We start from the raw sequence: 20,709 nt of genomic DNA, 5'->3' as shown, positions 1-20,709 counted from the left end.
TTTACTTTTACTACCAACTGATAAATTAAAACAATCTTAACCATTCAGTGATAACAAGCACTTTTTTTACATTTTATGATGTATTTAAATGAGTAGTTATTGTTGCAAACTCCATTAGAAATTTGAATTAAGATCAGTTTTAGAATAAGGAAAAGGGGGATGTGAAAAAAAATGGGGGTGGAGGATCAATTTTTTCATATTTCAGATTTCGTAAATAAAAAGAATATTTCTTCAATTTTTTTGAGAGGAGTAATATTTAACAGCAAAGTGAATTGCTCAAAGGCAAAACGAAATTTTTAAGTTCATTAAACCACATTAGTTCTGTGTCAGAAACCTATGCTGTGTCAACTATTTAATCACAATCCAAATTTAGAGCGGAATCCAGCTTGAATGTTGTGTCTATACTTGCCCCAACAGTTCAGGGTTCAACCTCTGCGGTCGTATAAAGCTGCGCCCTGCGGAGCATCTGGTTAAAAAAATATTGTGTATTTATCCTAGTAACATTCCAAAGTAATGTCTGTACGAAACCATAACAAAATATTTATGAATTGTATATATCTCCCCAAAAGAGGCATATTTGTGATACCGTTGTATTAACAAAAGAGGGATGAAAGATACCAGAGGGACAGTCAAACTCATAGATTGAAAATAAACTGACAATACCATGGCTAAAATATAAAAAGACTAACAGATAAATAATAGTACAGAAGACACAACATAGAAAACTAAAGACTTGGCAACACAAACTCCACTTAGAGAGCCGTGGTTTAGTGGTTAGTGCATCGGACTACTAACACAAAGGTTCCTGGTTCGATTCCCGTTTGGTTTGGGATGAAAATTTCAGGAACTCAATTTTTGGCTCTCCCTTGACACCATTTGCGAGTATGGTCTTAAGGAAACGATTATAGTCCGTCGGACGGGGACGATAAATGGCTGACTCGTGTTAAGAGAGAGCTATATCTCTTGCACGTTAAAGACACCCTTGTAGATTTCGAAAAAGAGTAGGCTAATGCTGCTACAAGGCAGCACTCGCACCCGCAAAGTGGAAAGGGATTAATATAAGTTGCAAAACTTGTTTCCCAATCCACTATAGATAAATATGTTTAAACTAAAAACTAAACTCCACCAAAAATAGGGGTGATCTCGTGTTCTTTCGAAGGGTAGGCAGATCCTGCTCAACATGTGGCGCCAGTCGTGATGCTTATGTTATTACAAATCCAATAAATAGTCTTATTGCAATTTAACCTGTAGGTGAGATAAAGGAATGGATTACAAAATCTTATCTTGTGACTTTTTCCCATAATAAATTCTCAAGAATTATCTCGACGAACAGACGGAGGCACAGACCAGAAAACATAATGCCCCTCTACTATCGTAGGTGGGGCATAAAAGGGCATATTCAGTAAGGACTACTCCGTGTAAGAGGTCAATGGACTAGTCTGTACCTCTATGTTCTTGTATATCTTATATTGCTAATTATGTCTACTGTTAAAGGCTTCTCTCTATTAAGAAAAGTAATTAGGTTAATAGCAATAAAAAACTAACTATCTGTAGCTAAAAAAAGGTCTTGATGAAAATAACTTCTGTAAGGATTCAAAAGAAACTTTCATAAGGGAGGTAGGGGTCTTCAGAAATAAGTTCTTGGAATAATAATCCCTAATGAATATAAGCCAAATTTAGCACTACTTCCTGATTGAATTCGAGGATTTTTTTAAAAGTTTTCACCATACAAAAGAGATGTGAATGTCATACAAGTGAGAGGTTTTGCTGACTATAAAACCAGTTGCAATCCACCATTTTCTACATAAAAAAATGCATATACCAAGTTAGGAATATGGCAGTTGTTATCCTTTCGTTTAATGTGTTTGAGCTTTTGATTATGCCATTTGATTAAGGACTTCCCTTTTTGAATTTTCGTCAAGTTCAGTAGTTTTATGATTTAACTTTTTTTGAGTCATGCTCTATTATCTCGTCTTTCTGACCATTTTTGCTGGTTATAGTTTTCTCTTATTTATAAATTTCAAAATATAATTGCCAAAAAACTGTTTTAATTTCTCTTTACAAATTGTGTTGCTGTCTTGCTTGTGACAAAGTTGCTGAAACAAGAAGGGTGACATCAGGTACCAAAATTTTAGTCTATAACTAATCAAATTGTTTTAAACGATTAATTCAACAGTACATCTGTCTGACCCTGCAATTTGTTGAAGTTGGCTTCCACTGCAGAATACACACCTATATGATAAAGGAAGAATGTAGCATTTACAAAAAATCTTTCTGTTCCAGCCTTGTTCCAACTTGATTATAATCATCTTAAGGGTGTTCAGTTCATAATACATGTATGTTACAATTTATGACAAAAATCAGCAAGGACCCATCGAAACAACATCAGATAAACAAATTTAATAATACTTTTAGATATTTGGATGACATCTTGGCTCTCAATAATGACGACTTCAGTATATATACTAAAGAAAATTATCCTGTTGAATTTACTTTAAATAAAGCTAATACTAACAATGATCACTGCCCTTTCCTCGATCTTGATATCTATATCACTAACGGAAAGCTTAATACTAAAATTTATGATAAAAGAGATGATTTTTCATTTCCTATCGTTAATTATCCATTTTTAGTTGGTGACGTTCACTTGTCACCATCTTACGGCGTTTATTTTTATCTCAACTTGTACGATTCGCTCGTGTATGTAACAATGTTTTAGATTTTAACGAGAGAAATTTATGTATTACTGAAAAAATATTACACCAGGGTTTTCGATATCACAAACTAGTCAAAACATTTACTAAATGTTATCATCGGTATAAGGACATCATTCGTAAACATACCTCAACATGCAGACTTCTTATACGTTTAGGTATTTCACATCCAATTTTTTATGGAAATATTCTTTATAAAGCACAAAAATGTCAGTATTCACCGCAGAAACTAACAAAAACTTTAAATAGACTTAATATTAAGAAGGGATATGGTTACGATACTGTTGTCAGGTCATTAAAGATTGCATATTTTGGCGTTAATATTGATTCACTTATAGGGTCTTTGCATCGGAACTAAACACATTTATTCAAAATTCAGTTGTTGGCATGACACGGGTTATGTTCTTCTCATATATGTTATGATGGTATGAAACTAAACCCCTAATGGGAAGGATTGAGCCTAATATTCATATGATGAAATCATAATCTTTCAATCAGTTTAATTGAAGTCTGGAGCTGGCATGTCAGTTAACTGCTAGTAGTCTATTGTTATTTATGTATAATTGTCATTTTGTTTATTTTACTTGGTTACATCTTTTGACAGACTCGGACTTCTCATGAATTGAATTTTAAATGTACGTATTGTTATGCGACTTTTCTACATAGGCTAGAGGTATAGGGGGAGGGTTGAGATCTCATAAACATGTTTAACCCCGCCGCATTTTTGCGCCTGTCCCAAGTCAGGAGCCTCTGGTCTTTGTTAGTCTTGTATTATTTTGATTTTAGTTTCTTGTGTACAATTTGGAAATTAGTATGCCGTTCATTACCACTGAACTAGTATATATTTGTTTAGGGGGCCAGCTGAAGGACGCCTCCGGGTACATTGAAGACATGTTGGTGACCTTCTGCTGTTGTTTTTTCTATGGTCGGGTTTTTGTCTCTTTGATACATTCCCCATTTCCATTCTCAATTTTATGTTATACATTTATTGCCAAAATCAATAATTGAAACATGAAGAAAAATGCATTTAATTGCCATTAAAAATATGGCTGTCGTTTTGAATCATATTTATGAATTCCTTAGCTTGTTCATTTGGACCAGCTTTAAGCCAACTCTTGTTGCAACGCTAAGAAATGACACTGCTGTTTGTTCCTACCATTTTGTAGCTTATGGTAATCTTGGTCATACAATTTTTACTATGCTATTTCTAGTTCTGATACACCTTTGGGCAAGGGATGCATAGGTGTTTCCAATAGTCTCTGAAACCACAATATCAGTCATGACCAAACTTACCACACTGATCCTTAGAGTCTTTATATTTTAAACGTTTTAATATAAGTATAGCAAGTGACCTGCATTGCTGACATTGCTATAAATTGCCACTACCTTTTCTAAAAATTAGAAAAAAATCTTTAAAAAGGGAGAATAGTCTACTATAGTAAACGTAGAGCTCTCTAAGAACTACAATAATTCAGGAAAATAGACAAAAACAGCCAATTTGAAGTAGATTTCGAATCATCTAGAATGACGAAAATATACACACGGGGGGGGGGGGGGGGGGGGGGGGGTGTAGAGCCAGAGACATATAGTGTATTACATGTCTCTGTCAAAGCGCAGAAACATTACAATTTTTCAGATTAGTTCAACAACCTTATGATCACATATGTGACCAGCCATGAGATTTTCAGGCTTATGGAGGTATTAGAACCAAAATGATTTTTTTTTGCATTTTTATGAAGTACACATAGATACAAAACACCCAGAAAGAGTTTTTGGTCGAATCATCAAAATTAAAAGAATTATGGTCATTTTTGTGAGATGCACTTTTTTTTTTTTAAATAGTACCACTTTGCAATATTTCTAAGGTTTATCTAATTTTGTTCTCCTTGCAAGTTGACATATCGTTGTGTGTTTGGTTTTTTTTAGTCTGTAAAATTATCAAAATGTAACTTTAGTGAACTTAATTTATTGATAAGTGAATTTGAGTTAAATTAAGCAACCGTTCGGTTTCCATAGCAACCATGGATCTACTTTTCAAATAAAATCACTCAAAAAAAAATATTCTGCTTTTTAAGTAGAATTTAAATTCGTATGTCACTCAAAATATGTGAAGATAGATATTGACACAGAGATTGCAAAACTTGTCATTTTGAGCATCTCAATACTTGTATTTATGTGTATGGAACGAAAGAAATGGGTCATGTCAAAAATTAAAATACACCGGTTTTGTCATTGTTGTTTACTACACAATCACCCGGTTTCGTCAATACAATGTATATATCACCCGGTTTTTTATATTTATACTTTTTAAACTGAAATCTGATTTTTGTTAACATTATGATATTTTTTTTATATAGGTTTTGAGATACATCGTAATATGTGACCCCCCCCTTTTTTTTTTACCAAAAAAACCCTTAATAACGCTTAATAAACAAAATTTGAAACGTCACTAAAAAGTAGAAGTTAAGATTTATATTACTAAGAAATGTGTAAAGTTTGATGCAATAATGATAAATCGATTTTTGAGATATGGCGCGACATGTTAAATAAACATACTCCTTTAGCTACATTGAAGACCTGTTGGTGACCTTCTGCTGTTGTGTTTTTTTATTTTGGTCGGGTTGTTGTCTCTTTGACACATTCCCCATTTCCATTCTCAATTTTATTTTATGCTCCTGTTTTACTTACTAGGTCCTGTAATTCAAAAAGATTTAATCTGACTTTCACTAAAAGGTTTACAGATCTTTTGACCATTACAAGCAATAACTTTGTTAAGTTTCATGAAAACTGGATAAGCTGTTCTCAAGTTACGGTGCGACATGTTCACGATGAACAGAAGGATAGACGGATAGATAGACGGACGGACGGACAGAATGACTGATAGATGGAGGAACGGACGGATAGAAGGAAGGACAGACGGACGGACGGTTGTATACAATCATACGTCCTGTTAAAATTGTGACGGACGTGTAAAAACGCAGTGAAATGAAAAAAAACTTAACTAAAGGTCCAACAGTTTTATAAGGATATTTGCCAAGTCGATTTATTTGTTTATCTTGACTTGCTATATGACTTTTATATGTTTGAAAATAATAGATCAAAATTGGAAAAAGAACATCAAATTCGTAATTTAAGGGCCATGCAATAACTCCTTTAAGAACTTATGTGAGAATTTTATAGTAAATGGGCAAATGGTAGAGCTCAACATTTTGAAGATAATCATCTGGCCCTTTTAGATTTTTCTTTGTCGCCGGCTTTTTTTAAATAATTGACATCATGCACTTGCATGCCCCCCCCTTTATTTATTTCTTAGACATGACGGCCATTTTTGTTGATAAGCGGGGTCACAGTAAACTTTTTAAAACTAGATACCCTAATTATGTATGATTAAAAAAGACATGATTTTAGATAAGGTTTGTTAAATTTTAGATGTGAAAATGTATTTAAAAAAATGTATTGAACGACGGTCTACCGGTGCCAAGTGATAAAAAAATACTTTTCCTGTTGGGTCAAGTGAGCCAAAAACAACCTGTTAAATAATATAAAACGGTTGTAGAAAATATTGCATATCACAATAGAAAATATTTGTATATGTTTATATATTCTATGATATCATAAAAATAATAAGAAAATAAGGAGAAACATATCTTTATCTGTCTAGGTGTCATACCACCAATTACTCCCTCAAATTTAGAACGTATGTGAAAGTAGGCTTACTGGGACAAAAAATAGTGCATTTGATGTCCTTTTTTACTTAAACTAACCGACAAATTTGTAGAAATGAAAATTTTGGTGAAAGAGGAATATATTATGATTATTTTGAGCTAAAATTTACTTGTTTATGAGTTTGCATTCAAAATTGAGGATTAATGCACTCCATAGTTTACTAATTTAAGATTGCCAGAAAACCAGGGGTACCTCTATTCGGAACACCTTTTCTTTTTTATATGATTTTAAACACCTATTGAAAATTGGCATGGAGAAAGCTGATACATGTATAATTCAGGATATACCTGGTTCCTATGAAGTTGAACTTAAGGTAAAATATTTAGAAAGCTGTGAAAAATGTAAAATTTGGTTGAACAGATAGGGACTTTTAAGGGGGCTCGCGGGTCTAAATGATTTTTTTTAATTTAATATAGGATTTCTCTATATTTTTCTATAAATGAACTTTATCTTATACTTAATAGAAAAATAAAATAAAAAATGGGGTCACGGTCATTTACGCTCACAATCTGCCTTCGAAAGAAGCATACCGTGATTTTTGTTAATGTCCTTTTTTTCTGTTGAACTAATAGGAGAAAAAACGGTAATATCGAAATAAAATATAAACTCAATTACAGAAATCGCTCAAATTTTACAATTATTTAGTTTATGTACAGCTTATTTGAAAACATCAATAAAAAATATAGGTCACCGATAAGTTAAAAAAGATATTTTAATTTTAATGCCAAAAAAAATGGCATTTTTGCACCAAAGGGAGATAATTTGGAGCTTTTTCAATGATATCTACATTTTAAAAGTCACCTGGGGTCAACACAAATTAATTTTTTGGAACGATTTTTGTACCAAATGATAAAGTAACAACTACTAAAGGTTATATATAAAATTTGAATTGAAAAATTAATGTTTATTTTTTTTCTGAAAATCTTATACCCGCGAGCCTCCTTAATTGGTGGTATGACACCTCTATTGATGTTCCGTCATTGTGCCGGATGTTAGATACCATCGAGTTCGAACAAATTTTGCCGGTGTGTTTTAGACACAGTGCACTTGTACATTCATTTTCATCTTCAAAGTATGTACATGTGACAGTGTACAAAATATATATTTTGTCTTCTGTGGTTACATTTTCGTTTGTTGTCTAAACATAGTTTAACGTGAGACGTCCCCCTTGATGAAAACCTGGAGCTCAAAACTTAAATACGGGCCAGACAATTAATTTGCGCATTTTATAGTCCTTCGCTACTATTTTATTTTTACAATTTATCTGCAATGCGACTATAGTTTATAGATAACAACCAAAGCCAGTGGCGGATCTAGAAATTTTCATAAGTGTGGGGCCCACTGACTGACCAAAGAGGGTTCCGTTCCAGTCACGCTTCAGTGACTTCCTATATAAACAACCATTTTTTTTCCCAAAAAGGAGGGGCAACATGTCCCCTCCACTAAATCCGCCTCTGAAAGCCCTTTCAATGATTAAGAACAAAGTTGTAAACATCAAAGCTACAAGTTGCGTAAATTAGTCATGTCGCAAATCTATACACTGGGATTTATAAATTCTATTTTATCCCGCATGATTAAATATTGTTCGTAAAAAAATCTTCTGTTTACATATTCGAAATTATATTCAAGTTCTTAAAGAAAAAAAAGGCAATTTAAGATAAGTTTATGAGTTAAACAAATTGAACATGCAATAACAGGTGCTCCGATTACGTTACGTAACTTTGCATCGACGTTTTCGCATTATGACGTTTACCTCCATAAGCCTGGAAATGTCATGGCGGGTCACATATATAGACGGACAACGGATGAATTGTTTTCGTATTGCATGACGAATATGTTGGCTCATGATTTTGAAATGGTTGTACTAGACATTATATATATCTGACTATGGTTTTAGTCCGTAGATGTGTACCTTTACCTCTATTAAGTGCAAACATGTTTTCTCACTAATATGCCTATAGGTTATGTTTGGTCATCGTAATTTTTTTCAACAACAGACAGGGTGTTTATCAAAAATGTCTAACTCTGAATCGCTTCGTCTGAAGAAGTTACACTGTTCAGCTCATACAAAGAGCTAAATTAGCTGATTAGAGCACTTGAAAGGACAAATATGTGTAACTGGGGATCCTCGATTCAAGGACATGTATATATGGTTGTAATAAAGTGCTGCTGTGTTTATGAAACAAAGGCCACAAAACGTCTTTCACTTCTTATAGTCAAGCTGTTTCAGCATAACATGTATTTTTGATTTTACTAGTCTTTCAAATATATACATACACAATTTACTTATCATTGGCGGCACACATTTTTAGGAGACAAGCAGCACAAAAAACTTACATTGTCAATACTTGCCAAATTGTCCGTCAGTCAACATCTTTCAATCGATATATACACAAAACTTTGGTATACATTTTGCAATAAATAGCACGCGTTATAACTATAAACGTTAAATAACAAATATAACATAATTTAGGTATTTTCGCCAACAACAAATCATGAACACATTATTCTAAAAATCATATCAAATATTGTTACACTCTGCAGTGGCAGCATCTTTTTTTTAATAAAAAATAAAAGCACGTACAATGTTCTGGTTTTGTTATACTTGTTAAGAATTTTGAAGTTATTGAATATCAATTTCAATTTGAAAACTTATGGGGTTTTTAATTAAGATATCTATTTTAACCTGACCTTTGTTTAATATGCGTGCTTAATTTGCTTATGTACTATATATATTTTTTAAAGAAACACTTGTTGTATGTTAAAGTAAACTAACTTTTAATTTCTAAACCTATAGTATATTTTTTAATGAAATGTCGATTTTAACATGCATGCTTTGCTTTATTAATATGTATGATGTATACGTGTTTTACTGATTATTTTTAAACATTATCTTCCAATAATAAAAATTACAGTGCTTGATTATCAAATAATCAAATAGTCATGAGATAGTTGTCAGTCCGGTATTCAAATAATCAGTATAAAACAGCCAAGTAATCACATAATTAAAAAAGCCCATGATACAAATCTTTGAAACCATCGTATATATCAAATATTGTTCCTCTGAAAATTTCGGCAAATTATTTTCATTTAGATCCATCAACGATTTTAAAATTACACTATAACATCCATTGCCATTTTTTTTCTTGTTTCGAGATTTTAAAATCGGTTCACTACTGTTCACTTATTTCAAACATTCTATATCGGTTTTCAGATTACACCACGGACTGTCGATTTAGCGGTAATGTTATACATCGTTTTCACAATTTTGTTGAACTTCAAAGGGAGATAAGTTGTTTGTTTATGTCTTGTGACAACGTCAGGTGGTTATGAAAATCTATATTTTTAAATTTTTCATAAAGAAGACATTGTCACTAAAGGTAAAGAAAATAATTTGCAGTTTTTATCACTTTTCTTTACTCTGATATTAATTTTTTAAGAAAGAAATAATTATAGACGGAAAACAAAATTCTGGAAATATTACACATTAAAAAAAGCTTCCTCCTGATCTGTAGTGCTTATGCACTACACTTATATTTGTGTGTTCAAGTTTCATCCACTATGTACAGATAAGTATAAGGTCAACACGGCGGGTTAACACGTCCCCATTAAATCAGGCCACACCACATTTCGTCATTTGTTTTTACCTTCTTCTTCTGCATTCATACAAGGATTTGTATACACCTGATTGCTATTACACTACTCAGCCAGCCGACCTGGCCGCTTGACCTTTTGACGCATACAACAATCACTTTTCCATTGTGGGGTCATGTTTTTTGTATTGTGACTTCAAAACTTTACGGGAACCTGTGTGATATCCAGTAATGGGGGGTACGTACAAATAGACTAGTGATAAGGTGTATAGTCTTACTAACTTACTATACAAATCCTTGAGGAAGGGAAGGTAGGAGGGTCCTGATCCCGAAATCCCGTGATTAAAAACACAACATCCCGAAAATGAAATCCAGAGGTCTCGAAATTCGAAAAATGAATTCCCAGATCCCAAAAGGGTCAAATCTCAAAATTCCAAGCTTAAAAACACCTGATCTTGGAGTCCGGATAAAGGTCCTATCCCCCCTTTTGAGTCATACAACAAAACTTCAGTATACTGAACTGCAGAAGTTGTGAAGATTACTTTTACCTATGATCAGGTTAATTAAAATCACTTTGTGTGCTGGGACTACTGTAATGTGAGTTTGCAATTTGTTTTGCTAATAGAAATACATGTAGTACTAAAATGTTCATGCTCACACTTAAAAGATGTGGCAAAATTGTGTAGTCAACCAGTTCTTTTCCCTGAAACGTATGTATACATGTATGTTCCAGATGAACATGATTAAGGGTTGACACACTCTACACCCAACCTGCATCTAAATGTAATGAGACCAATACTTTGTGGAATTACTCAAAGGCACTTGAATATACACCAAAATTCCCCAAATCATTCAACATATAGTCACATTACATGTACACTAATAGACCACTTTCGAGTTCATCCGTCACCGGCAAAAACTCGTCAATTATGCACGCCTTTATGATGTCATTTACCAGATAGAGGGGCTCGCCTGTATCCCTGCACTATTTACGTTCATCAAGCGTCTTAGTGATCGTCTTTGAGCAGGATAAACTAGAAATAATGGTTGCTCTGTAGGTACTTACTGACAATTCCCTAATGACAGCAGTGTTGATCGTCAATTTTGAGAATTCAATTTGCCGAATAATTCATACAATATAGAATTATAGTTTTCCAACCACTCGCTCAACATTGGAAGGGAAGTGACGACGCCCCTAAACGCACAAATGACGGTGATAAAGGCTCGTATAATTGACGAGTTTTTTCCGGTGACGGATGAACTCGAAAGTGGTCTATTCTGAGGTACATTTCAAGTTTGTTGCCAATGTTTTATTGTTCTTTTGTAGTTCTTCAGTACAAACATTTATAACCATGATAACTGTTAAATACATGTAGATAGATTGTTTTCATACCCGTAGCCAGGGGGTTCAAGGGGTTTGGACGAACCCCCTTTTGAAAACAAATAAGCACTGTTAAAGTCTATTTCCTGTTCAAATTGTGACTGTTAAATTCGAGTTTGTGAGTCCAACAAACTCTCCCTTGGAAATTCCTGGCTATGGGCCTTGTTTTGTGGTTAAGAGATGATCAGGTCTCATACTTTTAAGTTCCATCATATATGGTATACTGGTACTTGTTTAGTAGCAGGTGCAGGATTTTAATAGGTCTTGCCAGCTAGTGAAATTTCCCTGTTCTAATAAAGGCGTACTAGTTTATGAGAATAAAAGCATTAATTCATTCACAGTTGACACCCAAATGTATTAATTTATCATTCCAAAAATTTGCTAGGTTTAAGATTAAAAATGGATTATATAGAAATCAGTGATATATATATTTAAAAATTCAATCTGGAATCCTTGTTTTATTCAGGAAATTTAATGCAAAATGTCTGACCAACCTCCACCATATGCAGAAAGGGAGGGTCTTCAAGGTCAAGGTAAGATTGATTTATTGGATCTGATAACAACAGACAAAATATTATTACATTGGATCTGTAAACAGACAAAAATATTCCAGTGGATCTGTAAACAGACAAAAATACTCCAGTGGATCTGTAAACAGACAAAAATACTCCAGTGGATCTGAAACTGTAGCAGACTAATAGAAATAAAACACAATGTATCAGCAATAAAAAATTTAATTATTTAATTAAATTTTTCATTAAATACTTGATGACAAAGAATGTATTTAAAAGAGGAAATAATATTTGGCAAGTGGTGGTTACCAATTCAATCTCTCCTTAGCAAATTTTAAACATTTAAAAAGCTGAAAGATGAACAACTATGATAATGGTCTCCTTCAGAAAGATTCATAGTTAAACCTTATTTTAATGCAAATTCAGAAATTTTGCAATGTCATATTAATATTGCAATATTTCCAACACAATTTGAATTACAAAATATAAAAACTTGTATTTAACTTTTGATAGCCATACAGGTATTTGTATACAACATTCATATTTGGCCATTGTACATGTAAAACAATAGGAATAATATAAAACTATGCATACTAAATTGAAATCTCTGAATTTAGGAGATAACTGTATTGTATTTTAAGCTCCGACGGCATCAATTGGGGATTTGATGGTCACAAATTAAGTTTACTGGCGACGCGTTACCGAAGACAGTAAACGGGTATTTGCGACCATCAAATCCCCAATTGATGCCGTCGGAGCTTAAAATACAATATTGTTATCTCCATTCTAATGAAACTGACAGTAAACAACGCTAAAACATGTATTTAAAATCTGTCATATGCCATCTGCGCTTGCGCGTACGTCCCATAGCATCAATTGTCAATTGATGCCATGAAAATAAGTGACGTTATCCAATCAAAATGAACGTTACAAACGTTGTTGCATTAGAATTAGTTATCTTACAAATGTATATGAACTGTACAATGGACTGCCATGTTTCAATTTTTCATAAAACATTTTTTTCCATTGTAGCCAATAGAGCCTATGGTGCCATTCCACCTCCGGCAGGGGCATACAATGACCCTCATCAAAAACCAGCTGGGGCTTATGATCCACGATACCCTAGAGACCCATCACAGGGGTACAACCCTACAACATATCCCCCACAACCAGCTGGATATGCTGGACCTCCTCCAGGACAAGGATATCCTGCTGGAGGATATACAGGGCCAGCTGGATATCATGGTCAAAGTTCATCGTCACAGCAACAGATTATAGTACAACAGCAACCACCCACACAAGTAGTGGTAGTTGGAGGTTGTCCTGCATGTAGGGTAAGATTTTTACAGATATAGATACAAATCAAGTTAAAAACTTTTAGTAAATACAAGAAAAAAGAGTATTCTTAAAAATGACATAAGAATATGAAAAGAATAATCATGACCTGTATACAAATCAAATGTTACGCTATGTTCACAGTTTCAAATGCATAGTTGTAAAAAATAAGTGGTAATTACAACTTAATAACTTAGTATGCTGGGGTAGATTGTGTAATGAAACAACAACCCCAAAACACAAATATCCAAGGAGCATACACATTCGGTTACTCTTTAGCCATATACATGACACATTGTTTATATCCATAGTATTTTAATTGTGTGTATTTAATTACAGGTGGGAGTGTTAGAAGAAGATTACACCTGTCTAGGAGTGTTGTGTGCCATATTGTTTTTCCCATTAGGACTTTTGTGTTGTTTAGCAATGAGACAAAGAAGATGTCCAAATTGTGGGGCAGTTTTTGATTGAATATAACATAATGTCCATTATTCGTAGCGTTGTAACCAGAAAGTTAAAATGTTTGTTCAGTGAATTCTATAGTATCATTATAGTATACGTCCATTTCACAAATTCTCCACTTTTTGTGTAAAGTATAGATTTTGTGACCAGATAAGATAAGATAAAAATAAAAAGAATATTGTGGATGGTTATATGTGAAAAAAGTGTAAATTAAGTTTTTGATTTATCTTTAAGAGTGTTCTTTTACATTTTGTTTTGGTAATCGTATCTACAACTCTGCTTGTAACTTAAAAACTTTTCACTAGTATGATGGCTTTTTTGATGCAAACAAAAGAATGTATATATGTACAGTAAAATTCTTTTTACTAAATCTTAATGTGAAGTTTGACAGAAAATGTATATCCATGTTTATTTTTAAAGAGATTTATGAAGCATAATGAGAATATTAAGTAGATTTTTTATATTAATGTTTAGTTAGTTTTATTACATTATCACTGCATAAAATTTTGAATGGCTTCATTTGATATACAGAAAATTACCAGCTTTTTGACAAGCCTCAAAGTCTTTATGGTATTACACCCATTTTTCATTTACCAATTTACATATCTGATCATTAAAAAATAAGTTTGTGTAACCAGAATGAGACCAAGTAGCAAATGATGCCATTTCGTCATTATTATAAAATTTGTGATTCAAACAACAAACAGCATGAGCTATTTCAACATGTTAAAAATGAGAAAAAGACTATGATAATTCTTTTTAACAGTTATTGTACAACTTACAAATGTACAGATATGTGTGTAACTAATGTTTGTTTTACTTATGTCTAATTCATTTGAAAACATTTAACACTTAGCAATGTATCATGCTTATAACATGTATGATTTGTTTACATTTGTCATTTTTGGGACCTTTTATAGCTGTGACCTAAGGGTTTAACTCATTGTTGAAGGTCGTATGGTGACCTATAGTTGTTAATTTCTGTGTCAATTTGTCTTTTGTAGGAAGTTGTTTCATTGGTAATCATACACATCTTCTCATTTATATATGAAAAGCTTGTTCAATATGTAATACAATTTGTAGTCTTGAAAAGCAATGCATGGGTTTATTTCAGAGCTGCAAAAAAAGTATGGATTTTTGGAAACAAAGGGTAGAAAAATTAGAAGTGGGAAAAATTATCACCAAAAAGTGAAATTTGGAAATGAGCACTCCTGTGTCACACTTTCCCATTGCTTTTTACCATCAAAATGTTATCAGATATAATTGAAACAACATAAAGAAATATTTGTGTTGATTGTGCATGATGATACACATTTCAGTAGAGTTGTTATTAAATCAGTATTCTTGTTTTTCTTTCTATTTCTTCTGTTGAATACTACAAGATTGTAGATTTAGAACTGGTGTATCTTTCACATTATATTGTGCATATCTGTTGCCTTTATAAATGGCATCTATTATTAGTTATTTGGCTGTTCACATTTAGGAATATGCATACCTATACATGTTACAATAAATTTAATTCATGTAATGACAAGCATAAAAAATCAAACAATTATCTTGGAAACCTACAGTGAAACCTCAAAAAGTTTTCAATAACCTAGAATATTTTCATTTGAGAATTTTCATATAATTTAAATATGTGCAGATTATGAATCATATGTAATTGTTTCGTTTTCTTATGTAATCACTGGCTCTTACATGTTGTTTATTAATTTGTTTACTTTAGTGCAATCTGTTTTTTTGGTGTTTAGGGGTTGCTGTAATAATTTGCCCACCCTGCATTATAGATATGAAGCCTAAACCTAATTTACTTTTTTGTCTGGATCCTTTATTTAGGTGAAGCTTTCAATAGCTATCTTGTATGCTATAAAAGAACAGGATGATCTGTTTATGGAAATGTACATTGTAAAAAATATTGATTTAATCTATGATTTTTTTTTGTCATTTGTTGATTAAATGATTTTAACCATATCATTTTTAAATGATTTTTGTTTTGCCTGAAACTTATGTCACAGAAAGCTTAACATAGGGATAATGATCACAAGATGGAAGTATTAGCATATGCTTACTTCTTAAAAGCTTTATATTTTAGCAGGTAGAAGTCCTGGATGATTCATACTTTGTATGTAGATGCCTTTATATGAAACAAGGTTCCGTCTGTCACATGACCATTGTCCTTGACCTCATTTTCATGGTTCAGTGATTATTTGAAAAAAAAGTTAAGACTTTTTGTAATGTTTATTACTCTCTTATTATTATTATATCTATATTTGGTATGTGCATACTCTGCAAGGTCCTCATTCCCGTCAGACAGTTTTAACTTGACCATGACCTTATTTCATGGATCAATGAACAAGGTTAAGTAATGGTGGTCTATTTCTCGGATACTATAAGCAATAGGTCTATTATATTTGGTGTATGGAAGGATTGTAAGGTGAATACATGTATATCCAACTGGCAGGTGTCATCTGACCTTGTCCTCATGTTCATGGTTCAGTGGTTATAGTTGTTTTTCTATTTTAGTCCGTTTTCTTTTTATACTGTATGCAATAGGTCTACTAAATGAGTTTTGGAATGATTCTACTTACAATGTACATCTTGATTTACATGTCCAACTGGCAGGTGTCAACTGACCTTAACCTCTTTTCATGGATCAGTGGTCAAAGCTAAATTTTTGAGTTTTTGGTCTTTTTTTCTAATACTTTATGCAAAAGGTCAACTATATTTGGTGTATGGTGTACTATTAGTCTTCCATGTTTTATTTGACCTTAACCTCATCTTCATGGTTCATTGCTCAGTGTAAAGTTTTTGTGTTTTGTTCTGGATTTTTTTTAAACTTTTTTTTTTTTTTTTCATTCCTAAACGTCAATAGATAAATATAAATAATTGTAAAAGTTATAAGAAAATATCAATACTAGACCCAAGGAAATATAACTGATTGTAATAAAGAAAAAGAAAAAAAAATCAAAACTGCAGAATTTTTTCAAGGTGAGCAATTTTTTTTGTGAGCCTCTTTTTCAAACAAGAATTTTGTGATGAACATCATTGAAACAGTTGACTCAGTTAATCACTGAATTGTTCAAGGCAAGTGCAATCTGATCACTACCATTCTTTTTTCCTTTGTTTCCTCGTAATAATCGAATTATGACTTTTGAACAATGGTATATACTACTGTTGCCTTTAGTTGTCAACTGTTGTCAACCGAAAAAAACCAACAACAAATAAACTAACAACTTTTCACCTTTTGAAGACTTTAATTGTATAGGATCTAGGACTGTATGTAAGACCAAAGATCCCTTCAAAGTTTGCTTCCGAAATTAATTTGATCCTACATTTTTGGAATATATTAACAACAAATAAAAACAGTTCCATTTTTGCAATAAAATCTCCTGGGCAACGTCGACGTCCAACACCAAATGTCAATAGTTCATTTTCCAAGGATGAATTAATTAAACCTAGATCATTTAAAAATCTTTCGGGTTTGAAAATTTCAGGATCTTTCCATACTTTTGAGTCTCTAGTTGTCCCATAGAAATTACAAAGCACTACAGTTCCCCTGTTTATCCTATAATTTCTAAGTACGGTGTCCTTGGATGTTGCATGAGGTATTCCTATAGGAACTACTGGCGATATCCTTTGAGTCTCCAGAATTGTCGCTTCTGTAAACGGTAACTTACCAATATCATCTAAACTTACACTCCTGGTACCGATTACAGAATCAATTTCTTCTTGAACTTTTTCTTGAATATGTTGGTAATGTCCTAAATATAAAATAATCCATTCGAGGTTTGATGATGACGTATCGAACCCTGCACCAAGGAAATCTTGTAGTGTTGAGAATATATCACTCTTTGTAATCTCTTGGTTCTTTGTCGGGTTTCTACAATATTTCTTCTCCGCAAATATAAGACCATCTGCAACATCTCTAAGGTTTTTCTGATCAAATGTCTCTATATGTTCTTTCATAACCGCATCAGTAGATACCATCAGCGTTTGAAGAATTTCTACAAATCTTTTAGCTTTACTAGGAATAACATATCGCAACCAAGGCATTACATCTATTGGATTTCCAGCACCGACAAATTCTTGCATCATTTTGGTGTTTTTGATCAAATTTAAATAGCCTTTGTCGTTCCTACAATCTTTGCCCATTCCACAGCATATTTGATATACAACACTCCCTACTGCAAGAAAGATTTCCTCATGAGGATCAAAAGGTGTATGTGTATTTTCCAGAAAATATTTTGCAAGTTTTTCTGCTTCCATCATTATAATTTTCTCAGTTGTAGGTTTATTCGGGGATGCAAATTCACAAAGTACAGTTGAAGCTATTTTACTATGCAAACGCCATCTTGCGTTGTAGGACCCAAAACCGAGGCTTCGCATATTGTTTACAACTTTACACGAAAAAAAGTCTGGTCTATCTGAAAATGTGTCTGATTGTTCTACTAATGCTTCCCGAATTGCCGCTCTACTATTTAACACTATAGTTGGCCAGCTACCCAATTGAATGCAAAATATATCACCGTACGTCTTGGCTAGCTGCGCACACTTCCTTGGTGGATTTTTGCTAAAAAATGGAAGATATCCCACAAATGGAAGTCCCCATGGTCCTGGAGGTTGATCCTTTGATCGTATGCGTCTACGATAAACTCCAATAATTATCAAAGTAAATATAAACACACACGTGAGAGTAACGTTACTTTGATTTAAAAAGTCAACCATTGTTGTATTGAAGCGTATTGATAATAAATCTACTTTTAAAAAGCAGTTATAATATACTTGTACTGAGACAACCTGAAGTATGATACGTTCCAAATGTAAACACGTTCCATAAAAGTACCTTTAAGTTTGACCTCAATAACACTGCTTTAAATGACTGATAACACTATCAACACAGTAATAAATCTGATAAAAATCTGATAAAGAACTTTACAGCGAAATCAATTACACTCATTTTCCCTATGCAGTTTTTCCCCTCAAAAGTTGTGTTTGGTAAGCTTGTATATACTTGTCTGCAGGTACGCATTTCAGAAAAGACTGGCGAAAGATACCAATTACATTTGATACTAATTTATTAGGCATTGTTTAACTGCACCTATGTTTTCGTTGTCTGAAAAATCAATATTTCAAAATTAGAGATCTTTCTCAACTAATTTTACTGTACATTATTCTTTGAACCTTTCATCTTTTCTTCATAGAGATACATTTCAATATATTAGAGATCTTTCTCAAATGATTTTACTGTACGTACATTCTTCTTTGAACTTTCATCTTTTCTTCATAACAAAATAAATACTCTGAAAATCTACTGAAACCCATGACATCTGTGTATATGCCTGCCCTCAGTAGGGACATCGTCGGTAGTTGCTTCCGATTGAGCAATAATGGATCTATATGTAATCACTCCGGATTTAGAAATGGTTCAGAATTCTAAGTTCATAACATATCACGAAAAAAGTACTTGTTTTTATGACCTGCAGAACTAAATACACCACTTTAATCATCAACTGCAAAGTTCTAGCATGTTATTTGTCCTTAGATTAAGAAAAGGTTTTGAATATACACTTGCATATGGTTCCTTTGTAAATTAAATTCAGGTGGTAATAATTAGGAAAATATTTTATCAGTATTAATGTTCAGATAAGCCATTTGATAAGATTTGGGTTTAAGATGTGTATTGATATCAGAGTTGATTCCCATATGTTTGTGAAATGCGAGGTATAGGGGGAGGGTTGGAATATCATAAACATGTTTAATCCCGCCGCAATTTTGCGCCTGTCTCAAGTCAGGAGCCTCTGGCATTTGTTAGTCTAGTATGATTTTTAATTTTAGTTTCTTGTGTATAATTCGGAGTTTAGTATGACGTCCATTATCACTGTACTAGTATATATATTTTTTTGGGGGGCAGCTGAGGGACGCCTTCGGGTGCAGGAGTTTCTCGCTGCATTGAAAACCCGTTGGTGGCCTTTGGCTGTTGTCTGCTCTATGGTCGGGTTGTTGTCGCTTTGACACGTTCTTCATTTCCTTTCTCAATTTTTTTATTCACATTCTTTGAAAATATAAGTATTGATACACTACCAATATGCTAATCAACTGTCATGATTTTCAAACTATTACACTCAACAGCTTTAACAAATGACCAAAACCAAAACAATAATTTCAGCTATAAAAGGCACAGAATGACAAATGTAAAATAATTCAAACGAAAAGATGAACGACAAATATAGCAACACACGACAAACACTGAATTACAGGATCCTAGTTTTTGACAGGCACGTTCTCTCATGTTTGTTGGGCGCCCAACCGTCACCCTACCCGTGACAGTGATGTAACAGGATAACATATTTATACACTTTAAAAGTCAATAGTTAAAGGAAGGATTTCCTTGCCCTTAGGGATAATGATAGCCCTTTTAGAATTGTCACCACTTTCTTCCGTTTTCCAAGAACCTACATACATGCACATTCACCAACATTTCAACTGACTCTATTTTCAGAAAACGTCATCTGTAACAAAATAAACTTTTAGCTACCGCTTTACAAGCAGAACCAAATACAATGCAAGTCCAAACTATGTATTGGCTTCCGAAGCTACACAAAACACCTTACAAATATAGATTGATTTCGTCTTCAAGCCATTGTTCCACTACTAAAGTGTCTCTTCTTTTTACCAGTACACTTGGTACAATCAAAAACCTGATAATAAATTGTTCAAATAAGGCCTTCGAAAATAATGGAATTGATTACTTTTGGAGTGTCAATAAATTGCATGCTTATATTGGTGATTTTGAATCTGTACAAAGTTTTGATTTTTCTAACCTAGATATATATATATAGGAAGATATGGTGTGAGTGCCAATGAGACAACTCTCCATTTAAATAACAATTTAAAAATAAGTAAACCATTATAGGTCAATGTACGGCCTTCAACACGGAGCCTTGGCTCACACCGAACAACAAGCTATAAAGGGCCCCAAAATTACT

At 33.0% G+C, this 20,709-nt stretch overlaps 2 protein-coding genes across 2 annotated transcripts; one reads left to right on the top strand and one right to left on the bottom strand.

Moving 5' to 3' along the window:
• Window positions 1–9,709: 9,709 nt before the first annotated feature.
• LOC134725187 (membrane protein BRI3-like) lies at window positions 9,710–15,694 on the top strand. Its single transcript, XM_063588806.1, has 4 exons — window positions 9,710–9,820; window positions 11,881–11,947; window positions 12,959–13,260; window positions 13,601–15,694. Exons 2-4 carry the CDS (start codon window positions 11,896–11,898, stop codon window positions 13,730–13,732), a joined length of 486 nt encoding a protein of 161 aa, XP_063444876.1. The 5' UTR covers window positions 9,710–9,820; window positions 11,881–11,895; the 3' UTR covers window positions 13,733–15,694.
• A 1,182-nt stretch (window positions 15,695–16,876) lies between these two features.
• LOC134727083 (cytochrome P450 1A1-like) lies at window positions 16,877–18,455 on the bottom strand. The gene has a single exon (XM_063591472.1). The coding sequence runs from the start codon at window positions 18,446–18,448 to the stop codon at window positions 16,961–16,963; it is 1,488 nt and encodes a 495-aa protein (XP_063447542.1). The 5' UTR covers window positions 18,449–18,455; the 3' UTR covers window positions 16,877–16,960.
• Window positions 18,456–20,709: the final 2,254 nt, after the last annotated feature.

Source organism: Mytilus trossulus, chromosome 7 (genome assembly GCF_036588685.1).
Source record: "Mytilus trossulus isolate FHL-02 chromosome 7, PNRI_Mtr1.1.1.hap1, whole genome shotgun sequence".
Lineage (NCBI taxonomy): Eukaryota > Metazoa > Mollusca > Bivalvia > Mytilida > Mytilidae > Mytilus > Mytilus trossulus.
Note: the sequence above shows the minus strand (reverse complement) of the source record. Positions and strands in the feature narration are given on the sequence as shown.